Consider the following 25,604-nt stretch of genomic DNA (forward strand, 5'->3'; position numbering starts at 1 on the left):
TTGTTGCCAAACTATTCTACATCTGATCTGCGTTCACTTGAGTAACCGTATCCATTCCTGCCTCTACTCTTTCCAAAACTGACGCTTTAAAATTTTCGGCATTCACTTCATTCAGCTTCTTCCAAAGGATCCTAGGTTGGACGCGTCTCACTCTCCTAGTAACCCACCTCTGCACAACCAAGTCCATAACCAATAATCGGTGTTGGGTGGAACAGGTCCAGGTAGTCAGGGCTCTACAGTCTCTGCAAGCCCTAAGGTCCCCTTTGCGAAGCAGCAAATAGTCAATCTGGGTACTATGTCCCCCACTATGGAAAGTTGCAAGTTGTGCTTCCGTCTTCCTAAAGAAAGAGTTTGCAACAACCAAATCGTGGGCAACAGCGAATTCGAGAATAGAGCGTCCTTCTTCATTTCGAACTCCGTACCCAAAGCCCCCATGGACACCCATATATCCGTCCGAAAACGTTCCTATATGTCCATTAAGGTCTCCCCCAAAAAGCAAACGATGGTCAGCGGGGCAACTCCTCACAACTTCGTCTAACGATTCCCAAAAGCGGCTTTTTTCTTCATCTCCTAAACCAGCATGAGCGGGAGGACAGGCCAATGGAAGGGTTATATAAATTTCAATCCAGATTAAATCAGAAAAATATATTAGTTCAGATGGTTTAGAAGTGTTTGCGAGTGAGCGGGAGGTTGTGGGATCGAGCCTGGGCTAGTGCACTTTATATATTTTTGAAGCTTATCCTTGTAGTGAGGTAGTTTCTTATTGTATCTATTATTATTATTATTATTATTATTATTATTATTATTATTATTATTATTATTATTATTATTATTATTATTATTATTATTATTATTATTATTATTATTATTATTATTATTATTATTATTATTATTATTATTATAATTATAATTATTATAATTATTATTATTATTATTATTATTATTATTACTTGTACTTGTATCACTACTATTATCTTAATTTCTATCAATATCAAAATAAGTATTAGAACAAGTATTATTATTATTATGATCAAGGTTATTGATATTAGGAATATTATTGACAGTCTAAAATTTATAAGAACATTGTTATTATTAAAAGTAATATAAGTGTTATTATAATTACTAGTAAAATTATATTCATTAGTATTAATAAGATTGATAAAAGTAGTATTATTATTATCACTAACATTAATGTTGGGATTAACATTTTTATTTTCATTAATATCAGTATTAGCATCATTGTTATAGTTATTAGGATTATTATTGTTATTATTAATATAGGTATCATTGTTAACAATATCATTATTATTATTAATATTATCATTATTAATAATGTTATTATTATTATCTTTAGTAAATCATTAATATAAAAACTATCATTTTTAACAAATAAATATTTTGTACATAAAAAAAAATAAAATTATTACATATATTAAAACTATATTGATATTCCATATAACTACATATAAAACATATTAACATTTCTTATATAAATATTTACATATAACAAATTAGATATTTTGAATATATATACAAATTAAATATATAAAATATAAATTAAGATATAATAAATAAATTTGTTCAATTTCTATTATGTGTATTAATAAATATACAAATGATATAGGTTCGTGAATCCGAGACCAACCCTATACTTGTCCAATGTCGTTCTATGTATTTTTACTACAAAATACATTAGGTGAGTTTCATTTGCTCCCTTTTTACTCATTACATTTTTGGGCTGAGAATACATGCAAATGCTTTATTAACTGTTTTTACAATATTTATATGCGTGAGTTTCATTTGCCCTTTTTACTCTTTATGTTTTGGGCTGAGAATACATGCAAATGCTTTATTAACTGTTTTACAATATTTATATGCGTGAGTTTCATTTGCTCCCTTTTTACTCATTACATTTTTGGACTGAGAATACATGCAAATGCTTTATTAACTGTTTTTACAATATTTATATGCGTGAGTTTCATTTGCCTTTTTACCCTTTATATTTTTGGGCTGAGAATACATGCGCAACTTTTATAAATGATTTACAAAATAGACACAAGTACGTGAAACTACATTCTATGGTTGAATTATCGAAATCGAATATGCCCCTTTTTATTAAGTCTGGTAATCTAAGAATTAGGGAACAGACATCCTAATTGACGCGAACTCTAAAGATAGATCTATCGGGCCCAACAAGCCCCATCCAAAGTACCGGATGCTTTAGTACTTCGAAATTTATATCATTTTTGAAGGAGGATCCCGGAATGATGGGGATATTCTTATATGCATATTGTGAATGTCGGTTACCAGGTGTTCAATCCATATGAATGATATTTTTGTCTCTATGCATGGGACGTATATTTATGAGAACTGAATATGGAAATCTTGTGGTCTATTAAAATGATGATAATGGTTATTTATGTTAAACTAATGAACTCACCAACCTTTTGGTTGACACTTGAAAGCATGTTTATTCTCGGGTATGAAAGAAACATTCCGCTGTGCATTTGATCATTTTAAAGACATTATTTGGAGTCGATCATCGCAATGGAACCAGATGTTGGTGACTTCGTCCAGATGGATTAGGACGGGTCTCTACACCTAGTAACTGACAATAACAAGATGCATATAAGAATATCCCCTATCATTCCGGGAAATCCTTCAGACATGATACAAACGAATTTGAAGTACTAAAGCATCCGGTACTTTAGATGGGGTTCGTTAGGCCCAATAGATCTATCTTTAGGATTCGCGTCAATTAGTAGATCGGTTTACTAATTCTTAGGTTACCAAGCAAAAGGGGCATATTCGGCTTCGATCATTCACCCATATAATGTAGTTTCAATTACTTGTGTCTATTTCGTAAAACATTTATAAAACTACATGTATTCTCATCCCAAAATATTAGATTTTAAAAGTGGGACTATAACTCACTTTCACAGATTTTTACTTCGTCGAAAAGTAAGACTTGGCCACTGGTCGATTCATAAACCTATAACAAATATGTACATATATATCAAAGTATGTTCAAAATATATTTACAACATTTTTAATACCTTTTACTGTTTTAAATTTATTAAGTCAGCTCTCCTCGTTAGTAACCTACAACTAGTTGGCCACAGTTAGATGTACAAAAATAAATCGATATATATATTATCTTGAATCAATCCACGACCCAGTGTATATACGTCTCAGGCTAGATCATAACTCAAAGTATATATATTTTTGGAATTAACCTCAACCCTGTATAGCTAACTCCAACATTACTGCATATAGAGTGTCTATGGTTGTTCCAAATAATATATATACATGGGTCGATATGATATGTCAAAACATTTGCATACGTGTCTATGGTATCCTAAGATTACATTAGAATACATGTATAATACAATATAAGTTAGCTAGGATATGATTTGTATAGAATTGTAACAATATTTCCCGTAGCTACAACAATCAAAAAATATCCAATCTTGTTTTACCCATAACTTCTTCATTTTAAATCCGATTTGAGTAAATCAAATTACTATGGTTTCATATTGAACTCTATTTTATGAATCTAAACATAAAAAGTATAGGTTTATAGTCATAAAAATAAGTTACAAGTCATTTTTGTAAAGGTAGTCATTTCAGTCGAAAGAACGACGTCTAGATGACCATTTTGGAAAACATACTTCCACTTTGAGTTTAACCATGATTTTTGGATATAGTTTCATGTTCATAAGAAAAATTATTTTCCCACAAGAATAACTTTTAAATCAAAGTTTATCATAGTTTTTAATTAACTAACCCAAAACAGCCCGCGGTGTTACTACGACGGCGTATATCCGGTTTTACGGTGTTTTTCGTGTTTTCCGGTTTTAAATCATTAAGTTAGCATATCATATAGATATAGAACACGTGTTTAGTTGATTTTAAAAGTCAAGTTAGAAGGATTAACTTTTGTTTGCGAACAAGTTTAGAATTAACTAAACTATGTTCTAGTGATTACATGTTCAAATCATCGAATAAGATAGTTTTATATGTATGAATAAAATGATGTTATGAACATCATTACTACCTCAAGTTTAGTAGGTAAACCTACTGGAAGTGACAAGAAATGATCTAGCTTCAAAGGATCTTGGATGGATTGAAAGTTCTTGAAGTAGAATCATGACACGAAAACAAGTTCAAGTAAGATTATCACTCGAATTAAGATAGTTATAGTTATAGGAATTGAATCAAAGTTTGTATATGAGTATTATCTTGGTTTAGAATGATATCTTACTATAAACAACAAGGATTTCTTGGGGTTAGATGATTACTTTACAAGATTGGAAGTGAGCTAGTAAACTTGGAAGTATTCTTGATTTTATGAAACTAGAACTTATAGAATTTATGAAGAACACTTAGAACTTGAAGATGGAACTTGAGAGAGATCAATTAGATGAAGAAAATTAAAGAATGAAAGTGTTTGTAGGTGTTTTTGGTCGTTGGTATATGGATTAGATATAAAGGATATGTAATTTTGTTTTTATGTAAATAAGTCATGAATGATTACTAATATTTTTGTAATTTTATGAGATATTTCATGCTAGTTGCGAAATGATGGTTCCCACATGTATTAGGTGACTCACATGGGCTGCTAAGAGCTGATCATTAGAGTGTATATACCAATAGTACATACATTTAGAAGCTGTGTATTGTACGAGTACGAATACGGGTGCATACGAGTAGAATTGTTGAAGAAACTGAACGAGGATGTAATTGTAAGCATTTTTGTTAAGTAGAAGTATTTTGATAAGTGTCTTAAAGTCTTTCAAAAGTGTATGAATACATATTAAAACACTACATGTATATGCATTTTAACTGAGTCGTTAAGTCATCGTTAGTCGTTACATGTAAATGTTGTTTTGAAACCTTTAGGTTAACGATCTTGTTAAATGTTGTTAACCCATTGTTTATTATATCTAAAGAGATGTTAAATTATTACATTATCATGATATTATGATATATTAATATATCTTAGTATGATATATATACAATTAAATGTTGTTACAACGATAATCGTTACATATATGTCTCGTTTCGAAATTCTTAAGTTAGTAGTCTTGTTTTACATATGTAGTTCATTGTTAATATACATAATGACATGTTTACTTATTATTTATCATGATTAAACATAGTGTAACAATATCTTAATATGATTCATATGTAATTAATAAGACGTTGTTATAACGATAATCGTTATATATATCGTTTCGAGTTTCTTAATTCAATAAACACAATTTTATGTATATAACTCATTGTTAAAATACCTAATGAGATACTTACTTATCATAATATCATGTTAATTATATATATAATCATATATATGTCATCATATAGTTTTTACAAATTTTAACGTTCGTGAATCACCGGTCAACTTGGGTGGTCAATTGTCTATATGAAACCTATTTCAATTAATCAAGTCTTAACAAGTTTGATTGCTCAACATGTTGGAAACACTTAATTATGTAAATATCAATTTCATTTAATATATATAAACATGGAAAAGTTCGGGTCACTACATACGAATGGTGAATAAACGTTCCCAATCGGGAAAAAAAGAGCTGCCATACCTTTGGATCAGTAGCAGTCTAACACGGTTAGCTAGTTGGACCCCTTCCAAAGGCTCCCAATCAATTACCCTTGGCACTTCTACATTTTTCGGTACCAGTTTGGATTTGTTACTTTGATATGTTGGATAATCTTTCCAGCTTTGATCAAATCTCAAATTGGGATGCAACTATTCTTCATGAATCGTTGGGTGTTGTACTATTGGATGCATTGGAAATACTACGTAGGCATCAACATATTCTTGTTGCGGATCATAATAAGGTATGTGTTGATCAGGTGGTTGTTGTTGTTCATGTTGTTGCTCAAGTTCATATTGTGGTTCATATTGGGGCTCATATTGCATTTCTGGTTCAGGTTCTGGAGCAGGTTGTGTAGATGATGATGATGCACCATCAGTATCGGTATTTCTCTGCAAAATACATTAAACACAAAATTTGTGCATCCAAATATGCATTAGTGTTAGCAAAATAACAACTTGAAACAATTACAATAACATGTTCAATCAAAATTAAACTTATACACATTTTCACAATTTTTACAATTCTACACTTTTTCAAATAAGCATATATGAAAATGTTTACAAAGTTCATAATCATTTAACTCAAATAACATGTTAAAACAACCATTACTAGCAATTAAACAAGTTTCAAATGGCATTTACATCAATTTAATCAAGTTCATGAATTTTATACCTAAAAAGTCCACTTTAATTCTCAAAAATCATGTTTAGGATCAAAGTTTGGATCATTTAGCTACCTAAATATGTTACACTACTTAATTTAGCAATAATTAATGACAAAGATCGGCCATAACCTGTTTATATCAAAAAGCCCCAAATTGCTCAAGAACACAAACCCTAGATTCCTAAAAATTTTAAAGTTTTTGGCTTCAAATCATGTTAAATAGCATCAATCTAGGTTATACATGCATAATATACTAACAATTTAACTCTAATTACACTAGAAATTAACAAAATCAAATTAGGTAAATTATAGCTCAAGAACACTAAAAATCAAATTTAAGGAGGTTTAGGGGTGTAATTGTTACCCTTCTTGATAAACTTCTTATCAAATTCATGATTAGAGCGGATTATAGCAAGAAATTTGGTTGATTTTGGTGAAAAATTGATGAAAATTGAGAGGATTTTGGAGAGTGTTCGTGTTTTGTGTGTGCGTGTTGTGTGGACAGAAGCAGACTCGCTGGGACTTTTATTCCTAACCTGTTTTCGGTCACCATGCGATCGCATGGATATACAGGCCAAACCTCATGCAATCACACGGGGTCCTGGTATTTTTTTTTTATTTTTTTTATAAAAACTTTTACTAATAAAACATATAATTAATTAAAAATTAAAATTTTGTTTCTTTTTAGGATGAGGGCATTTCGGATCGTTGTCCTAGTCCGTCTCTTAACAAAATTTTAAAATTTGTCACGTTTTAAGCGCGGTTTTAAAAGTAAAGATTTTTTAGTTTTTTAAATATTTTTGGCATACTTTAATTCAATAAGATTAAAAATAATGATAATAAAAGTTCTCGTCCCGCCCTCGGGTATAGCAATTTCAGTTCAACGACCTAGTTTTCAACTCACGACGAATTTTAAAAATCATATTTTTAACTTAGTGAAATAAAGTAAATTTTTTTTCACAACAAACTTAAATTTAAAATGCATAAAATTAAAAATTCATATAATTAAAATTAAAAATTCACACCAAATTTATATTATATTTTTGTTTTTATACATACCAACTTATATTAAAAATATTAATTTTTTCAAATATTTACAAACATAAATATATTGATTTTAAAAAGTTTACAATATTAATTTAATATGTATATATTAAATTTAAAAACATGGTAAAAATTAAAATTAAAAATCTTTTTGGTCTTTTATCCCACTTTAATCAATCAAATTTTATCAAAAATATACGCCCCTCTTTTCGATAAAGTAATTTCGGCTATATTACCTAGTTTTACTCCTGAAGAATTTCTAAAATATTTTGGATTGATTGATTAAAGATATTTATACCTTAAGAATAAACGGTAAATTTCGCAATGATGTAGTAAATTTTTGTATGATATCAATAATTTCGGTTACGCATACCTAATTTTATTGAATACCAATTTAATACTTTATAGCGAATGATTCAGCGTTTATTATCAAAAGGTTTAAAGCAATAAAAATAAAAATAAAAACTGTACATACTTACCTGTGAGATAGAATTCTCAGAGACCTGCTTTAGCCGACTCATAGGAGAGTCGTGTGATTTGGTTCTCCATAGCTACGTAAGCATAACCTCGAAACTTCAGTATCTTTTCTTCTAAACATATGAACGGTCCTTCTCTGCATAGAGTAACAAATTCGGTATTTGAATATGTTTGATTATTTGAACATTTACCTTCGTGTGACCATTTTCTGCATTTGTAACATCTTTCAAGGTGTCGTGCTCTTCTTTTTGTTGCGGATTTTGATTTTCCTTTACCAACATGTATCTTATGATGATCTTTTCTTAGTTCTTTCCTTACTTCATCACATCTGCTTCTTATTACTGACACTACGTCATTCGGGAGTGTGTCATTATTACGTTTAGTAATCAAAGCGTGTAGCATTAGACCATGGTTCAGATCAAAGGAATTCTTCATCTCGTAAACCTAAAAAAAATAAAAATTCAGAATGGGGGGAGAAGACTAGTTCTTTAGGGTCTGCTAGGGAAAGAGCATTTGGATTTCATTCTCGGAAACTACACGAAAACAGAATATCTAACTCTAACAGAAATATATATTACCCTAAAAAGATTCGAACCTTCCCACACTTAGTTAGCTGTGGTGTCGAAATTGTGATTAACTTCATCTTCAACTTCCATTGGATTATCTATGTAATGTTTAACTCAGTGACCAATAATTTTAAATTCAACTCCATTTGAATTTATTAATTCTATTGTTCCGTACGGGAAAACTCTTTTGACTATGAATGGTCCAGACCATCTTGATTTCAATTTTCCAGGAAATAGCTTGAATCGTGAATTAAAAAGAAGAACTCTGTCTCATTCTTTAAATTCTTTTGAACTTCTGATTCTTTTATCATGCAATTTCTTCGTTCTTTCCTTATAGATTAACGAATTTTCGTATGCTTCATGTCTTAATTCTTCTAATTCATTTAGTTGACTTAACCGTAGACGTCCAGCTTCATGTAAATCAAGATTACATGTCTTCAAAGCCCAAAATGCTTTATGCTCAATTTTTACTGGAAGATGACATGCTTTTCCATAAACGAGTCTAAAAGGTGTGGTTCCAATTGGAGTTTTGTAGGCTGTTCTAAAAGCCCATAGTGCATCCTCTAATTTCATGGACCATTCCTTCGGATTTGATCCTACGGTTTTCTCTAGAATACGTTTTAATGCTCGGTTGGTATTTTCAACTTGTCCACTTGTTTGTGGATAATAAGCGGTTGAGATTTTATGAGTTACTCCATATCTTTTGAGAACTTTCTCAAGTTGATTATTATAAAAATGAGTACCCCGATCACTTATTAAAGCTTTCGGTGTTCCAAATCTTGCAAAAAGATGTTTTAAAACTAGATTTGATTGTTCGTATCTAATAAGCATTCGTTCAAGATTGACTAGACATGATTCAAATGTATCACCGAAGACTGAAAAGTCATCCATGAAAACTTTCATGCATTCTTCTATCATGTCGTAAAAAATCGCCATCATGCACCTTTAAAAGGTTGCAGGGGCGTTGCAAAGTCCAAATGGCATGCGTTTGTAAGCAAAAGTACCATAAGGGCACGTGAATGTGGTTTTCTCTTGGTCCTCGGGTGCTATTCGAATTTGAAAATATCCGGAAAAACCATCAAGAAAACAATAGTAACTGTTCCCGGCTAATATTTTCAACATTTGATCAATGAAAGGTAAGGGAAAATGATCTTTTCTGGTGGCGTCATTTAATTTTATATAATCAATACAAACACGCCATCCTGTTACAGTCCTAGTAGGAATAAGCTCATTTTTCTCATTTGTGATGACAATCATGCCACCCTTCTTAGGTACGCATTGAACTGGGCTTACCCATGGACTATCAGAGATTGGATAAATTAAACCTGCATCTAGCAGTTTAATTATTTCTTTCTTAACAACATCTTGCATATTAGGATTTAGTCTTCGTTGGCGTTGCACATACGTTTTATGACCTTCTTCCATAAGGATTTTATGTGTGCAATAAGAAGGACTTATGCCTTTAATGTCATGAATCTTTCGTGCAATAGCTGGTTTATGAGCTTTTAGCACAGAAATAAGTTGAGATTTTTCATTTTCAGTAAGAGAAGACGATATTATTACAGGTAATTCAGATTCACCATGTAAATAAGCGTATTCCAAATGGTTGTTGAAGTGGCTTTAACTCTAATGTCGGTGGTTCTTCTGTTGATGATTTATATCGATATCTGTCTTCTTCTTTTAGCATTTGAATTTCTTCTGATGTTGGTTCATATCCATTAGCCATAAGTGTAGCTAACATTTCAGTTTCATCAATTGGTTCAGTTCCTTCTCCTAAAGAACATTCTCCTGTTCCTTGTAATTCTGAAAATTCTTCTAACAATTCTGCATGTGAATCTATAGTTTGAATATAATAACATGTATCATCTGCAGATTGTGGTTGTTGCATGGCTCTATCAACAGAAAATGTAACACTCTCGTCCTCTATACTTAGGATCAGTTTCTTACCGAACACGTCTATTATTGCTTTAGCTGTGTTTAAGAATGGTCTTCCTAATATGAGAGGAACTTAAGAATCTTCTTCCATGTCCAGAATAACAAAATCTACTGGAAATACTAAAGTACCAACTTTAACTAGCATGTTTTCCATTATCCCTCTAGGATATTTTACTGATCGATTGGCTAGTTGTATGCTTATTCGTGTTGGTTTCAATTCTCCAAGGTCTAGTTTAGCGTATAGTGAATATGGCATTAAATTTATACTAGCACCTAAGTCTGCCAATGCTTCTATTGAACTAAGACTACCCAGAAAACATGGAATTGTGAAACTTCATGGATCTGATAATTTTTCTGGTATCTTATTCAACAGTACTGCAGAACAATTAGCATTCATAGTAACAGCCGAGAGTTCTTCCATTTTCTTTCTATTTGTGATTAGATCTTTTAAGAATTTAGCATATCTAGGCATTCCAGAAATCACATCAATGAAAGGAAGATTTACATTTATTTGTTTAAACATATCCAAGAATTTGGATTGCTCGGCTTCAAGTCTCTCTTTTCTCATTTTACTCGGGTAAGGAAGTGGTGGTTGGTATGGTTTAACATAAGGTTTTACCTTAACTGTGTTATCTTCATTAACCTTTTCAACTACCGGTTCTGTTTCCTTATCTTGCTCAGGTTGTGGTTCTTGTAGAGTAGGAATAGAGTCATCAGAAATTACAGGTATTTCAGGTGGTTTAAGTGTAATACCACTTCTTGTGGTAATGGCTTTAGCTATTTCATTCCGGGGGTTAGCATTTATATCGCTAGGTAGACTTCCCGGTTTTCTTTCACCTATCAACCTTGCTAGGTTACTTACTTCTTGTTCCAAATTTTGAATAGAAGCTTGTTGATTTCTAAATGCTTGAGCATTTTGTTCATTGGTTTGTTTCTGAGATGTGAAAAACTGCGTTTGAGATTCAACTAGCTTCGACATCATATCTTCTAAATTTGGCTTTTTATCATCGGTTTGTGGTGGTTTGTTTTGAAAATTAGATCTTTGCTGATTGTAAGTATTATTGGATACTTGTTGATTGCTAGGACCTTGTTGGTTGTTGTATGGAACATATCGATTATAATTCTAGTTTTGATTGTAGATTGGTCTTGGCGGTTGATAATTATTTTGATAATTATTTCCAGGCCTTTGGTTCATGTATGAAACATTCTCTGTTTGTTCCATTGTTTGTTCAATACTGAGACAATCTTTTGTCAAATGTGGTCCTCCACACTGCTCACAACTAATTTGTATTGAGTGAATATCCTTAGTCATCTTTTCCATTCGTCTCTCGACAGCATCTATCTTTGCAGAAATGAAATCAAATTCATGGCTAGAATCGGCTCTAGCTGCTTTAGATGATCTAACGATATCTTTTTCTTGATGCCACTCATGTGAGTAGGAAGCAGTGTTATCAATAATTTTGTAAGCGTCAATTGCAGTTTTCTTCATAATGGAACCACCAGCTGCTATATCGATGTCTTTTTGTGTAGTGATGTCGCATCCTTGGTATAATATTTGTACTATTTGATAAGTGTCTAAACCATGTTGCGGACATCCTCTCAATAACTTTCCAAATCTTGTCCACGCTTCATATAGAGTTTCATTTGGCTTTTGTGTGAACGTAACAATTTCTCCTTGAAGTCTTACGGCTTTAGAGGCCGGAAAGAATTGTTTAAGAAATTTTTCAACTAAAACGTCCCATGTATCAATCGCCCCTTCAGGTAACGATTCTAACCAATCTTTGGCTTCTCCCTTTAAAGTCCAGAGAAATAACATGAGATAGATCTGTTCATCCTCCACTTCTCTTATTTTAAATAGAGTACAGATCCTATTAAAGTTACGAAGATGTTCGTTTGGATCTTCCTTCGGCGCACCACTAAATTGGCATTGATTAGTTACCATGTGTAAGATTTGTCCTTTGATTTTATAATCTGGCGCATTAATGTATGGTTGAGTAATTGCGTGACCTTGGCCAGTGCGTTTAGCTCGCATTCGGTCTTCCATACTTAGAGGTTCCAGATTTTTCATGATTGAATTTGTTGAATCTGAATCACTAGAGGATTCTGATTTAATGATTTGTTCCTCGACAATCTCTGTTTGAATGATTTGTGGTTCCTCGACAATCACTTGAGGAAAGATTAGTTGTTCAGGATCTCTGAATTGTCCCTGAATATCCTCCAGATTCTCAATTGTGAGGTCGGGTTCAAAAAATGGATTATCAGAAATTTGAATTGGAGTACTTGGTCGACTGGATGACGATTCTAAAGAATAATCAACGGCGACAATATTTGCTAGATGTCTTGATCGAGTTACAGGTGGTGAACGTATAAAAGGTGGTGAACGTTTTGCTCGGTGCATTCACTGAATATCTTATTAGTTATAAAAGATAAAAATTATATAAGTTATCAAATTCATAGACTTTTCTGATTTTTGCCCACGTTTCGAATAGCCAATAGATGCAGCAGGTAGCCAGGACCCTTTAAATCGGAAGCCCACAACTCGCCACTAACAAATCCAACTATTACTACGAACCAGAAAATTTTGGATGTCTATCAATTTAACCGCTTAAAATAATTTTTCGTTGAAGTTTAAAGAAATTTTAGAGAAGAAAAAGAAAATTCTATGTCCTAAAAATCTAGAGCGTCGAGAAATAAGAAAGAAAAAGAGCGCGTCGAAAAACGTCGAAAAATAAAAATAAGAAAATAAGCGTCGAAAAATAATAAAAAGAAAAAAAAATGTAGCGCGTCGAAACTTAAAAGTCTAAAAACTAAGAATTAAAAGTTGCGTCTAAAAGTATTAAAGCTTAAAAGAAATACTATCTCCAAAACGGTAATAACTTAAAAAGGTACTAAAACTTATAAAATATTAAGGCGATAAGTGACGTCGTAAAATTCTAAGGGGTCTAAATTTTAATCTAAAGAAAAAGCACTTAAGGGATTTTACGGCAAAGCCTAAAAATCTAGAAATAAAAATAACTATGGCAAAAACTATGAATTAAAACTAAATACGAATGAAAAATACAAATATTACGCTAAAACAAATAAAAAGATACAAAATATAAAAATAAACTTAAAGTTATAAAAAATACAATTTTTAAAAAAATATTATTTTTATATAATTTATTTATAAAAGTATTAAGTTTTTAATAAAACTAATTAAAACTAAAAATACAAAAATAATAAAACTAAAACTAATTAATTAAAATAACTAAACACTAATTAACTAAATAATTAATAATAATTATTAAATAATATTAACCCTAATCTGTCGGCTGAGGTTACCAGGCCTGTCAAATCAAGTCATGCGATCGCATGGTATTCTCGTTATAAATTCATGCGGTCGCATGGAGTAGGGTTTCGGGCCAGGTGTTGGGCTGCTACAGTCCTCGGCCCGATTACTTTAAATATTTTTTTTCTTCTGTTTTTCTATTTTTAATATAAATAAATATTTATATAAAATAATAAAATACTTATATTTAAAAACTAAAATAGAAATAAAAATACTTTTTAACTTTATATATTTTAAATAAATTCTTAAAAATAAATATATAGATATTTTTCTTTTTATAATTTTGTATTTTTTTAATATTTAAAACGTATATTTTTATACAAAGAACTTAATAATTTTTTTTTTTTTATATATATATAGCGTTTCGCTTCCTGCGGTTAAGCAGTTCTCCTGCAGCGGCACCAAAAATACTTGATGTTATGCGAGGTGTATACAAAATAGTAGTATTTTTACTAGGAAATACTATTAAATACGATACAATTTTACACAAGTTATTTATTTATTTATAGAGTGGATATACCTAAACTTTGCTACAATACTTATAGGCAGTGTATCTAATCGTACAGTAGTGTAGTTTTTAGTAAGTCTGGTTCGTTCCACAGGGATCTTAGCCAAGTTTAACGCTATATTTTTAAAAACTATATTTGTAAAAATATAAATATATATAAGTAGTATTATTATTATAAAAAGGGGGTTTTTACCATTTAATGACCGGTTTGTCGATTTTAAAACTTTGGTCGCAGTTACAACCTAATGTAAAATATTAAAAATAAAAATAACTTAATTTAAAGCGTATAGTAAATGAAAATAATTTAAGTGCGATAAATTAAATTGAGATAAATAAATGACAATAAATAAAATTGCGATAATTAAAAAGTACGATAATTAAAATGACAATAAATTAAAGTGCGATAATTAAAAGTGCAATTAAATTTGAAATAAAGGAATTATGCTTATTTAAACTTTCGTAATCATGATGTTTGACGTGTATTTTAGTTTATTCCCATGGGTTAATTGTCCTTTATCTTGGATTATTCATATGTCCATCTGGTTTTTGTCCATAACAGTCCATCAGTCATAAATATAAAGTGCGAGTGTCCTCGTCAAATTTTCCTTATATCCGAAGTCAAATATTCCAACTAATTGGGGACTTAAACTATAATTACACCAAGTGTCCTTGTATATAATTCACCCCTGTTTTAATAAGTCCATTAACTATTAATCCATTCCCGTATTCGGTTAAATGAACGATTATTAGTACTTATAAATATCCCGCCCATCGTGTCCGATCAAGTGTATGTGGTTATTTATAGGTATGTCCAATTGTAAATCTTTATATTAAATTAACAAACTATCATTTAATTAAACAAATATAAAGCCCATTAATAGCCCATAGTCTAATTTCCACAAGTGTCGTTCTTTTGTCCAAACCCCAATTATGGTACAAAGCCCAATTACCCCGTCTTTAATATTTTAGCCCAACATCACGATTACTTCGGCTTAAATAAGCATAACAATAACTTAGCTACGAAACATTAATTTAAAAAGGTTTAACATAACTTACAAAGATTAATAATAGCGTAGCGTTACACGGATGGGTTTAAAATTAATATATATATATATATATATATATATATATATATATATATATACGTTTGAGATGGAGAAAGAAAAAGATGTGTACATTTGATCAAAAACTGCGAAATTTATAGGATGTCACTTGATTCTGTTCACCATGCGATCGCATGGGTTTATAACTGCCAGGCCATGCGATCGTATGTCCCCCTGGGACAGCTCAACTTTGGTTATTTTCTTCTTGCCGACGGTTTTATATAATAATATAATATAATATATATATATATATATATATATATATATATATATATATATATATATATAATTTTAAGAATTAATTATATATTATATTATTTCATGTGCATAGTTGACTTGTAATTTTTAGTCCGTTGCGTCGAGCGTTGAGAGTTGAATCTGTTCCCGGTTCTGGATTTTTGAACGTCCTTTCGTACAATTTAATATCTTGTATTTTGCGTTTTGCGGCTTGTACTCTTCTATTTTTGAGACGTTTTTCATCAATAATTTGAACCACTTTGATTGTACTTTGTACTTTTAAGCTTTTTGGTCGTTTGCGTCTTCAATTCGTCGAATCTTTCTTTTGTCTTCACTTTTTATTATACAAACGAATATCACTTGTAAATAGAACAATTGCAACTAAAAGCTTGTCTTTCTTGAGGGATAATGCTATGAAATATATGTTCGTTTTTAGCATTATCACTAATCCTCCAAGCTTAAGCAACGTCTAACAACCCTAGTCTAGCAACTAGGTAACTCCACATCAACGATACCTATAAAAAGGTAAACAACGAGAGGGGTAAGCATGAAGCTTAGTGAATGCAATAATTATACATATACATATATAATCTACTTACTTGCAAACACTTACACAATACCGCATACGAGCTAGCAATTCAACAACCATGCAATCACAATGCATAAACTAAATATCCGCAATTCACAATAAGCTAGCATCGCCGATAGCATATAGCTCACAATTTAATATGCTAAAACTATAACACATTACCAATGTTAACCAATCATACAAGGGAATGGTGCTCACGAAAGACCATAGGTCCCGTTAGTGTACTTAACACGTCGTATCACTAACCCCCCGGGTGGTGTCTTCACACGTCAACACTTCACACATTATACTTCCCGGAGTGGTGTCTTAACACGTCGACACTTCACATCTCACGCTAAACAAGTAAATACATCATATACATACACATATAATTATTCCACTTACCTTGGAATGCCCGCACAAGTTATGTATAACATGATCTCCATCATCAAGTCCGAGCAAGTAACCATCTATATCACACATACGCACAATATACACATAAATAACAATTCTCTAAACGAGAATCTAACACTCACATCTCTTAGTCGAGAGATCTTACCTTGCTCGTTTGACCCACCCATTTATCTCCTAATGGAATCAACCCAATTACTACTTTGGGTGGTAATTCAAACTCACACTAATAAGTACAAGTTAACCCAATTTGTAATTTACACTAACTAGACCAACCTAGGTCTCGACACTAGATTACTACCTAGGTAGTGATCATTTCAAATGCCATTTACACCAAAATTACACCATGTGCAATATTGACCCATATTGCACTTGACCACATTTAACTTATATTAAAAACACCACTTTGACTCAAAATCACTTCTCGTGAGCGGTTACTTCCAAAAATGCCATTTAATACTTAACACAAGTGTTTAAAAATTCATTTGACCAAAACTAGTGTCATTACCAAATTTAACCCAAACACCATACCCATTTTGACATAAGTCCCAAAAACGTCCAAAATCACTAACGGCTAGTGATTTTATTTCTAAAACACCAATTACTACCTAAATTAAGTATTTACAAACTTGATTCACCAAAACTTGAATCAAAACTTATTTTGACACCAAATCAAAGTCAACACCCAATTTGACTAGCAAACTTGTTCTTAAGAACATCAAAATCACTAACAAACTTACAACCTAGTTATTTACCACACAAACCATGATAAATACTTCCAAATACAACAAAACCCCCAATTTCATGAGCACTGGGGTTTATAACCCAAAATCTAACTCAAGAAAATCAGAGGCGGATAAAAGTCTCAAATTTTTACATAAAATATAAATATACAATATACATCATATATATATATATATATATATATATATATATATATATATATATATATATATATATATATATATATATATATATATATATATATATTAAATAATAATTATTATATATATTTTATTTTACAATATTAATTACATAATATAATATTTCAACTTATATTTAAAATTATTATATATATACATATATATATTTAAATATATAAATATCTTTTTACAAGTAATTGTTCGTGAATCGTCGGAAATGGTCGAAGGATAATTGAATATATAACAACTGTTCAAAATTTTTTAGACTTAGCTTAACAGACTTTGCTTATCGTGCCAAAAATATTAATTCATATTGAGAATTGACTTAAAAATAAGTCGAAATTTTCCAGGTCGTGACAGTACCTACTCGTTAAATAAATTTCGTATCGAAATTTGTCAGAGATCATCATGGTTGATAATAAGAATATTTTCATGACGAATATGAGTTGAAAATAGAGTTTTATTACCATTAAGTAATATGAATGAAACAATCCGATTACTCAAAGCGTATGAGAGAAGCTATCGTAAAATAGGAAAATGAGGATATTAAAAGTTCGTCTTAACTTTTGACGTAGTCACGATTGATTTTCGGAATTTAAAGAATTTAAAGAAAATCTTTGCAATCTATATAAGATTTGATTCTTCGGTAATTAAGGAAATTAGGGTCCTCTTTGATTAAATGCGGTCATCTGCCTCGATTGCTATTCCTGATATTTTACTATAAATTTACTTCTCCAGTTTCATTATTTTCACCACTCCTATACTTTCTTCCTCAATTCATACTTCCAAAAGATTTTGAAAATGTTAAATCCAGTTTTGATTCTTGATATTTTCCTGGTTATCGTATCCTTTCTTCTTCTTTTTCATCTACCACCAGAGGAATCTGTTTACTTCTACTATTACCTTGGGGTTATAATGTTTTTAATTCTTCCGTGTCTTTATATTTCTATACGCATTGATATGCACGGTTTGTAATTTCTGTGTTGTTGTCGGGCTTTATATTTTCCCTTATTTGTCGGAGCTCCATTCTTTTGTTTATCTTCCCGACTTTAAGTAAAGCGATTAAGACGTCTCGGATTTGTAGATTAAATCTTGGAATTTCGAATGAACATGACTAATGTTCTAAGAAAGAAATTGTAATAGCACGATCTGATTTGTTAAATTACCAAAAATCACGGAAAAGATAGAAATATCAAGAAAATATGTTCTTGATATATTTAGAGGTTAAATCTATTGAAAGAGTTATGTAACGTGGCACATATTGAGGGTAAAGTCTGTGAATCATCATATTCCATTAGAAATTCAGCATGACTTACTGTATTATAACCACGTTGGCTAGGCGTCATTATATTATATTAACTCATGCTTTCCATTTCCAACACTTCTCCAGAAATCATTCATAATTTAAACTCAAATTTTACAGAAGGATAGAAACTAAAACAGTTCCTTTTATGATGTAACATAGATAACACGAGGTGATAGATAATTTCGGACAAAGATATTTATGAAAATATCCTCAGAAATATCGAAGATATTTATGATGATATTTTGGAATTTCTAAGATTGAAGGTTGATGAAGAAAATTCTTCCGTAAGAATTTAACATGCGTCAGAAGCAAGGTATTCGCTAAATATTTTGTTAAATACAAAATCATCTGGATTCTTTAAGTACAGGGTTAGTCTTTGTGATTTGTCAACAGTCTCCTTCATAGTTTGCTCAATTCTGTTCAAAATCTGAGATTTTTTAGCACACCATTCTTTATCATCAAACTTTTAGCCATTAAGACCATCCATAACTTTTGCTGCTTCATCAGCATTCACTGTTACCAGATCTGAATCATTGGTTATCAATCCGAAGTGTTTTTCAAAAATTTCGAAGAGTTTGAACGCAGGTTGTAAACGTCAAGATATATATGATTGTTTAAGATGAAATCAAGTGGCAAACTTGAAGAAATGTTTAGTCTAATATGTTATAATTAATATTTAATACCTTTTAATTTTCCAATGTTAGTAGTCCATAGTTAGTAGTACGTATATAGTTCAATATATAATCTTAGAATTAATCGACGTATTGTATACATATTGCATAACTATTATCTCAATTAATCAAGATTATATTATATTGTCTCGGGATTAACGAAGGCTAGTATATTATGACAGTAATTAAATGACGATATTTAAAGTGCGTAAAATAAATAACAGTATTTAAATGATGATAAATAAAATTGTGAGTATTTAAATTGCGATAATTAATTGCGATAATTAAAATGACAATAAATAAAATATAATGAGGAAATAGTCATAATGGATATAGGAACAGTTAGCTAGGATATTGTTTGCGTGAATTCTTAACAAAATTTTATATAGTTAATTAGTTTGTTTCTAATCAATTTTTATTCTGTCAATAATTTCTTCATTATGCCACATGTTAAATCTTGACTTGGATTATGATTGGTCAAAATTCGAATATGAAATTGAATTGAAATGAAAATGGTTATTCGTGGATGAACGGATACGTATATCTGTATTTGTAAGTAGGATAGTAACTGACTGTTGAATCGAAATTGAAGGATGTACAATTTAATTATTAATGTGAAATCTAAATATTTTTCGGGTATTACCTACCCGTTAAAATATTCGCACCATTAATAGTTTGTACAAGAGAATTTTTAATTACAATCTTTATGAAAATATACTTACGTATATATTTTCTTTAGATGTAATCATGGATTTATTGAGTCAATATGATATTAATCTCATTTGATTTGCGGTTAGAACTGGAACACATAATCTCTAAAACTTTAGAGATTACTTAATCGCCATGTAGAACGAAGATAAATGATGTAGAATGATATGAGACTAAAGATCATGTTCGAGGTACAGATTATAGTGTTGAGGCTTGTGTTTTTGATGGTACTAGTGCTATTGGTGCTGAGGCTGGTGATGATGCTGGTGCTTGTAAATTGTGTACCGTGCTCTCTAAAGCTAACACTCGAGCTCGGAGTTCTTTAACTTTTTCTACTAACCCTGGATGGTTATCAGTGTGAGGTAGAGGTCGGATATCTTCTCTAGTTCCATTAATGGTAGCCTCAAGATGAAAAATTCTCGCAAAAAGGGTATAACAGTGTTGCGAACTGGTTCGCCGGTGAGCAGATCGAGTACTCTGACGTTAGGCGGTAAGTTCGGCCCCTGGTATGGAGTACCTTCTTCATTTCTCCATAGGGTAAGTATTTCACGAACACATCCCCATTTTCTAAAGAAATCACGGTAGTTGATCGGTCGGTGCGCTCCCGTCACGTTGTCTTCAGAGCTGGAGGAACCTGGTCTATTTGAAGAGGCCATCTTACGCGATCACAGAAAGTTATAAAATGATTCTTGATATGAATTGAGGGCTGAATACTGGATGATATCTCCGTCTTCTCGAATACATATATGTAGCAAAAAGATTCCGTAATTTAAGGAGGGAATTTCGAAAAGCGCCAAATAAGATCCACTATAATAGATATGATAAGATATGTTTCATCTATACACCGTGTATGCAATAAATGAAAAAACACGTGTCAAGACTTAAAATTGATAAGCAAGTAATTTCTGGCAAGAAATGATAAGCAAAAACTTTTGACATGCAAAGTAAGGTCGAAGTCCAGACCTACTAACGCATCCTAACCACTATCAGTTAGACACACTAATGCAAGACCCTGTTCGCTAAGACCACCGCTCGGATACCACATATAACAACCCATCCAAATCCACCTGGACGAAGTCATCAACATTTGGTCCCATTGCGAGGTACTGACCTCTATATGATACGTTTTACGAATATGGCATTCTTTTAAAAGACAAACTCGTTTCAAAATATAACCTTTCAATACAAATGCTATATGTTTCCCATAATGTGAATGACTAATCTGTCATTGACTTAATAAACATCTTTTTTGAACTCAAACGAGTTGAATGCAACGTCTTTTGAAAAATGCCATGAACGACTCCAAGTAATATCTTTAAAATGAGCAAATGCACAGCGGAAGATTTCTTTCATAACTGAGAATAAACATGCTTAAAAGTGTCAACCAAGAGATTGGTGAGTTCATAGGTTTATCATAAACAGTCATTTCAATAATTTTAATAGACCACTAGATTTCATTTTTATAAACATCATACATGCATTTTGCAATCTGCATAAAAATCATTCGTATGGTGAACACCTAGTAACGGACATTAACAAGATGCATATAGAATATCCCCATCATTCCGGGACTCTCATCGGATATGATAAATCAAAGTACTGAAGCATTCGTAACCCGGATGGGGCATGTTGGGCCCAATATATCTATCTTTATGATTCGCGTCAATTGGTGGCAATTATAATAAACACCAATTATTAGGATACCAAGCTAAAATGGGTGATATACGGTCTAATAATCCAACCATAGAATGTAGTTTTGAGTATCTATTTCGTCAAACATTTATAAAAGCAACGCATGTATTCTCAGTCCCAAAAATATATATTGCAAAAGCATTTAAAAAGGGAGAAAATGAAACTCACGATACGATATTTTGTAGTAAAAATATGCAAATGACGATACTGAACAATTGCAGGGTTTGGCCTCGGATTCACGAACCTATATATATATATATATATATATATATATATATATATATATATATATATATATATATATATATATATATATATATATATATATATATATATATATATATATATATATATATATTAATACACATAATTGTAATCGAACAATTTTATATATTATTAGCGATTTAAATGTTACCTTAATAATTTGTTTGCTTCACTAGTTAATATATTTATTTCATATACTTTAGATAAATAATTAATATTTACTATAAAAACATTAATATAGTGTTGTTAAATATTATTTTTTTATAACTAATTTCTATTGTAATAATAATAATAATACTAGTAGTAATATTGATAACAATAATAATATAGTTATTATAATAATAATGGTACTAGTAAAAATAAAATGATAATAGTAATACTAATGTTAAAATAATAATAATATTAATGTTAAAAATAATGATAATAATAATAATAATCCTAATATTCATAAAACTAATAATAATAGTAATATTCATAAAATTAATAATAATATTAATATTCATAATAATAATGAGAATGATAATAATAATAATAATAATAATGATAATTCTAATAATTATAATAATGATAGTTTTAATGGTGATAAAAATGATAATTTTAATAATAATGTTAAAAATGTTAATGATAATAATACTAATTATTAATATAATATTAATAATGATAATAATAATAATATTAGTAATAATAACAGTAATTATAATAATAACTAAGTCATAATTTTTCTACTAATTATAATAATGATAATAATATTTATTATAATAACCATAATAATAATTTTACTAAAAATTTTATTATTATAATAACTAAGTCATAATTTTTCTACTAATTATAATAATGATAATAATATTTATCATAATTCACCTCATTCAACACAACCTTCATCATGAAATCTATCATCTTCCATACACGTTACCACAGGATCATCTTCATCATACATCATGATTCAACACCATCATCGTATACTTCGTTGTAATTATATCATCATCATTTTTCATCTTCTTCGTTCTAATAAAACAGTAGCAGTATGAGTGAAACAGCAGCATAGATAGTGGTGTTTGAGGTAACAATTAATGGTGGTTTGATTGGTGGGTTTAGGGATCGTGAAATAGAAAGACATTAACGATATTAGCAGCTGCAGCTACGAACATGGAATAGAAACAGGAACGTTTGAGTAGCAATGGATTAATAAATGTTTTAATGGTGGTGGTACATGAGACAAAAGCATACAGGTTCAGTAGCAGTGATTATGGAGGTTGCAGTGGCAGTGTTGTGGTTGATTATTACAAAGAGAAAACACAGGAACCTGCAAAAGTAACGTCACGATGTTGTAGCGGTTTGAAACAGAAAACAATGGTAGCAGTGGTTGGTTTTGCAGTTTGCAGGTGGTGGGTTATCATGATGGTGGCTGTTGATGGTGGTTTTGAGGTATGTTCGACTAAAACAGAAACATAAAATAGCAACAGCAGGTTGTGATGGTTGGTTAACAACGATGGTTTGATGGTGGCAGTTTGGTTGATGGTAGGTTTTAAGGTGGTCTCACGATGGTTAAAGTGATGGGGATTGTAGTGACCCGAACTTTTCCATGTTTATATATATATTAAATGAAATTGTTATTTACATAATTAAGTGTTTCCAACATGTTAAGCAATCAAACTTGTTAAGACTTGATTAATTGAAATAGGTTTCCTATAGACAATTGACCACCCAAGTTGACCGGTTATTCACGAACGTTAAAACTTGTAAAAACTATACGATGACATATATATGGTTATATATATAGTTAACATGATTTTATTATAAGTATGTATCTCATTAGGTATTTTAACAATGAGTTATATACATAAAAATGAGACTATTAATTTAAGAAACTCGAAAACGATATATATAACGATTATCATTATAACAACGTCTTACTAGGTACATATGAATCATATTAAGATATTGATACACTTGGTTAATTATGTTAAATGATAAGTAAATATATTACTAAGTGTATTAACAATGAAATACATATGTAAAAATAAGACTACTAACTTAATGATTTCGAAACGAGACATATATGTAACGATTATCGTTGTAACGGTATTTAACTGTATATATATCATACTAAGATATATTATATATCATAATATCATGATAATATAACAATTTAACATCTCATTTGTTATAATAAACAATGGGTTAACAACATTCAACAAGATCGTTAACCTAAAGGTTTCAAAACAACATTTACAAGTAAAGACTAACGATTACTTAACGACTCAGTTAAAATGTATATACATGTAGTGTTTTAATATGCATTCATACACTTTTTAAAGACTTCAAGACACTTATCAAAATACTTCTACTTAACAAAAATGCTTACAATTACATCCTCGTTCAGTTTCATCAACAATTCTACTCGTATGCACCCGTATTTGTACTCGTACAATACACAGCTTTTAAATGTATGTACTATTGGTATAAACACTCCAATGATCAGCTCTTAGCAGCCCATGTGAGTCACCTAACACATGTGGGAACCATCATTTGGCAACTAGCATGAAATATCTCATAAAATTACAAAAATATGAGTAATCATTCATGACTTATTTACATGAAAACAAAATTACATATCCTTTATATCTAATCCATACACCAACGACCAAAAACACCTACAAATACTTTAATTCTTCAATTTTCTTCATCTAATTGATCTCTCTCAAGTTCTATCTTCAAGTTCTAAGTGTTCTTCATAAATTCCAAATGTTCTAGTTTCATAAAATCAAGAATACTTCCAAGATTGCAAGTTTACTTCCAAGTTTTCTAAATCCATTCCAAGTAATCATCCAAGATCAAGAAACCTTTGTTACTTATAGTAGGTTATCTTTCTAATACAAGGTAATAATCATATTCAAACTTTAATTCAATTTCTATAACTATAACAATCTTATTTCGAGTGGAAATCTTACTTGAAATTGTTTTCGTGTCATGATTCTGCTTCAAGAACTTTCAAGCCATCCAAGGATCCTTTGAAGCTAGATCTATTTTTCTCATTTCCAGTAGGTTTATCTAAGGAACTTGAGGTAGTAATGATGTTCATAACATCATTCGATTCATACATATAAAGCTATCTTATTCGAAGGTTTAAACTTGTAATCACTAGAACATAGTTTAGTTAATTCTAAACTTGTTCGCAAATAAAAGTTAATCCTTCTAACTTGACTTTTAAAATCAACTAAACACATGTTCTATATCTATATGATATGCTAACTTAATGATTTAAAACCTAGAAACACGAAAAACACCGTAAAACCGGATTTACGCCATCGTAGTAACACCGCGGGCTGTTTTGGGATAGTTAATTAAAAACTATGATAAACTTTGATTTAAAAGTTGTTATTCTTTAAAAATAATTTTTATTATGAACATGAAACTATATCCAAAAATTATGGTTAAACTCAAAGTGGAAGTATGTTTTCTAAAATGGTCATCTAGACGTCGTTCTTTCGACTGAAATGACTATCTTTACAAAAACGACTTGTAACTTATTTTTCCGACTATAAACCTATACTTTTTCTGTTTGGATTCATAAAATAGAGTTCA

At 30.5% G+C, this 25,604-nt stretch overlaps 1 protein-coding gene across 1 annotated transcript; it reads right to left on the minus strand.

The window, feature by feature from the left end:
* Positions 1 to 16: 16 nt before the first annotated feature.
* On the minus strand, positions 17 to 22,956 carry LOC139868438 (uncharacterized). Its single transcript, XM_071856770.1, has 2 exons — positions 22,896 to 22,956; positions 17 to 570 (listed from the first exon to the last, which is right to left on the minus strand). The coding sequence occupies exons 1-2, from the start codon at positions 22,954 to 22,956 to the stop codon at positions 17 to 19; spliced, it is 615 nt and encodes a 204-aa protein (XP_071712871.1).
* Positions 22,957 to 25,604: the final 2,648 nt, after the last annotated feature.

Source organism: Rutidosis leptorrhynchoides, chromosome 9 (genome assembly GCF_046630445.1).
Source record: "Rutidosis leptorrhynchoides isolate AG116_Rl617_1_P2 chromosome 9, CSIRO_AGI_Rlap_v1, whole genome shotgun sequence".
Classification (NCBI taxonomy): Eukaryota; Viridiplantae; Streptophyta; class Magnoliopsida; order Asterales; family Asteraceae; genus Rutidosis; species Rutidosis leptorrhynchoides.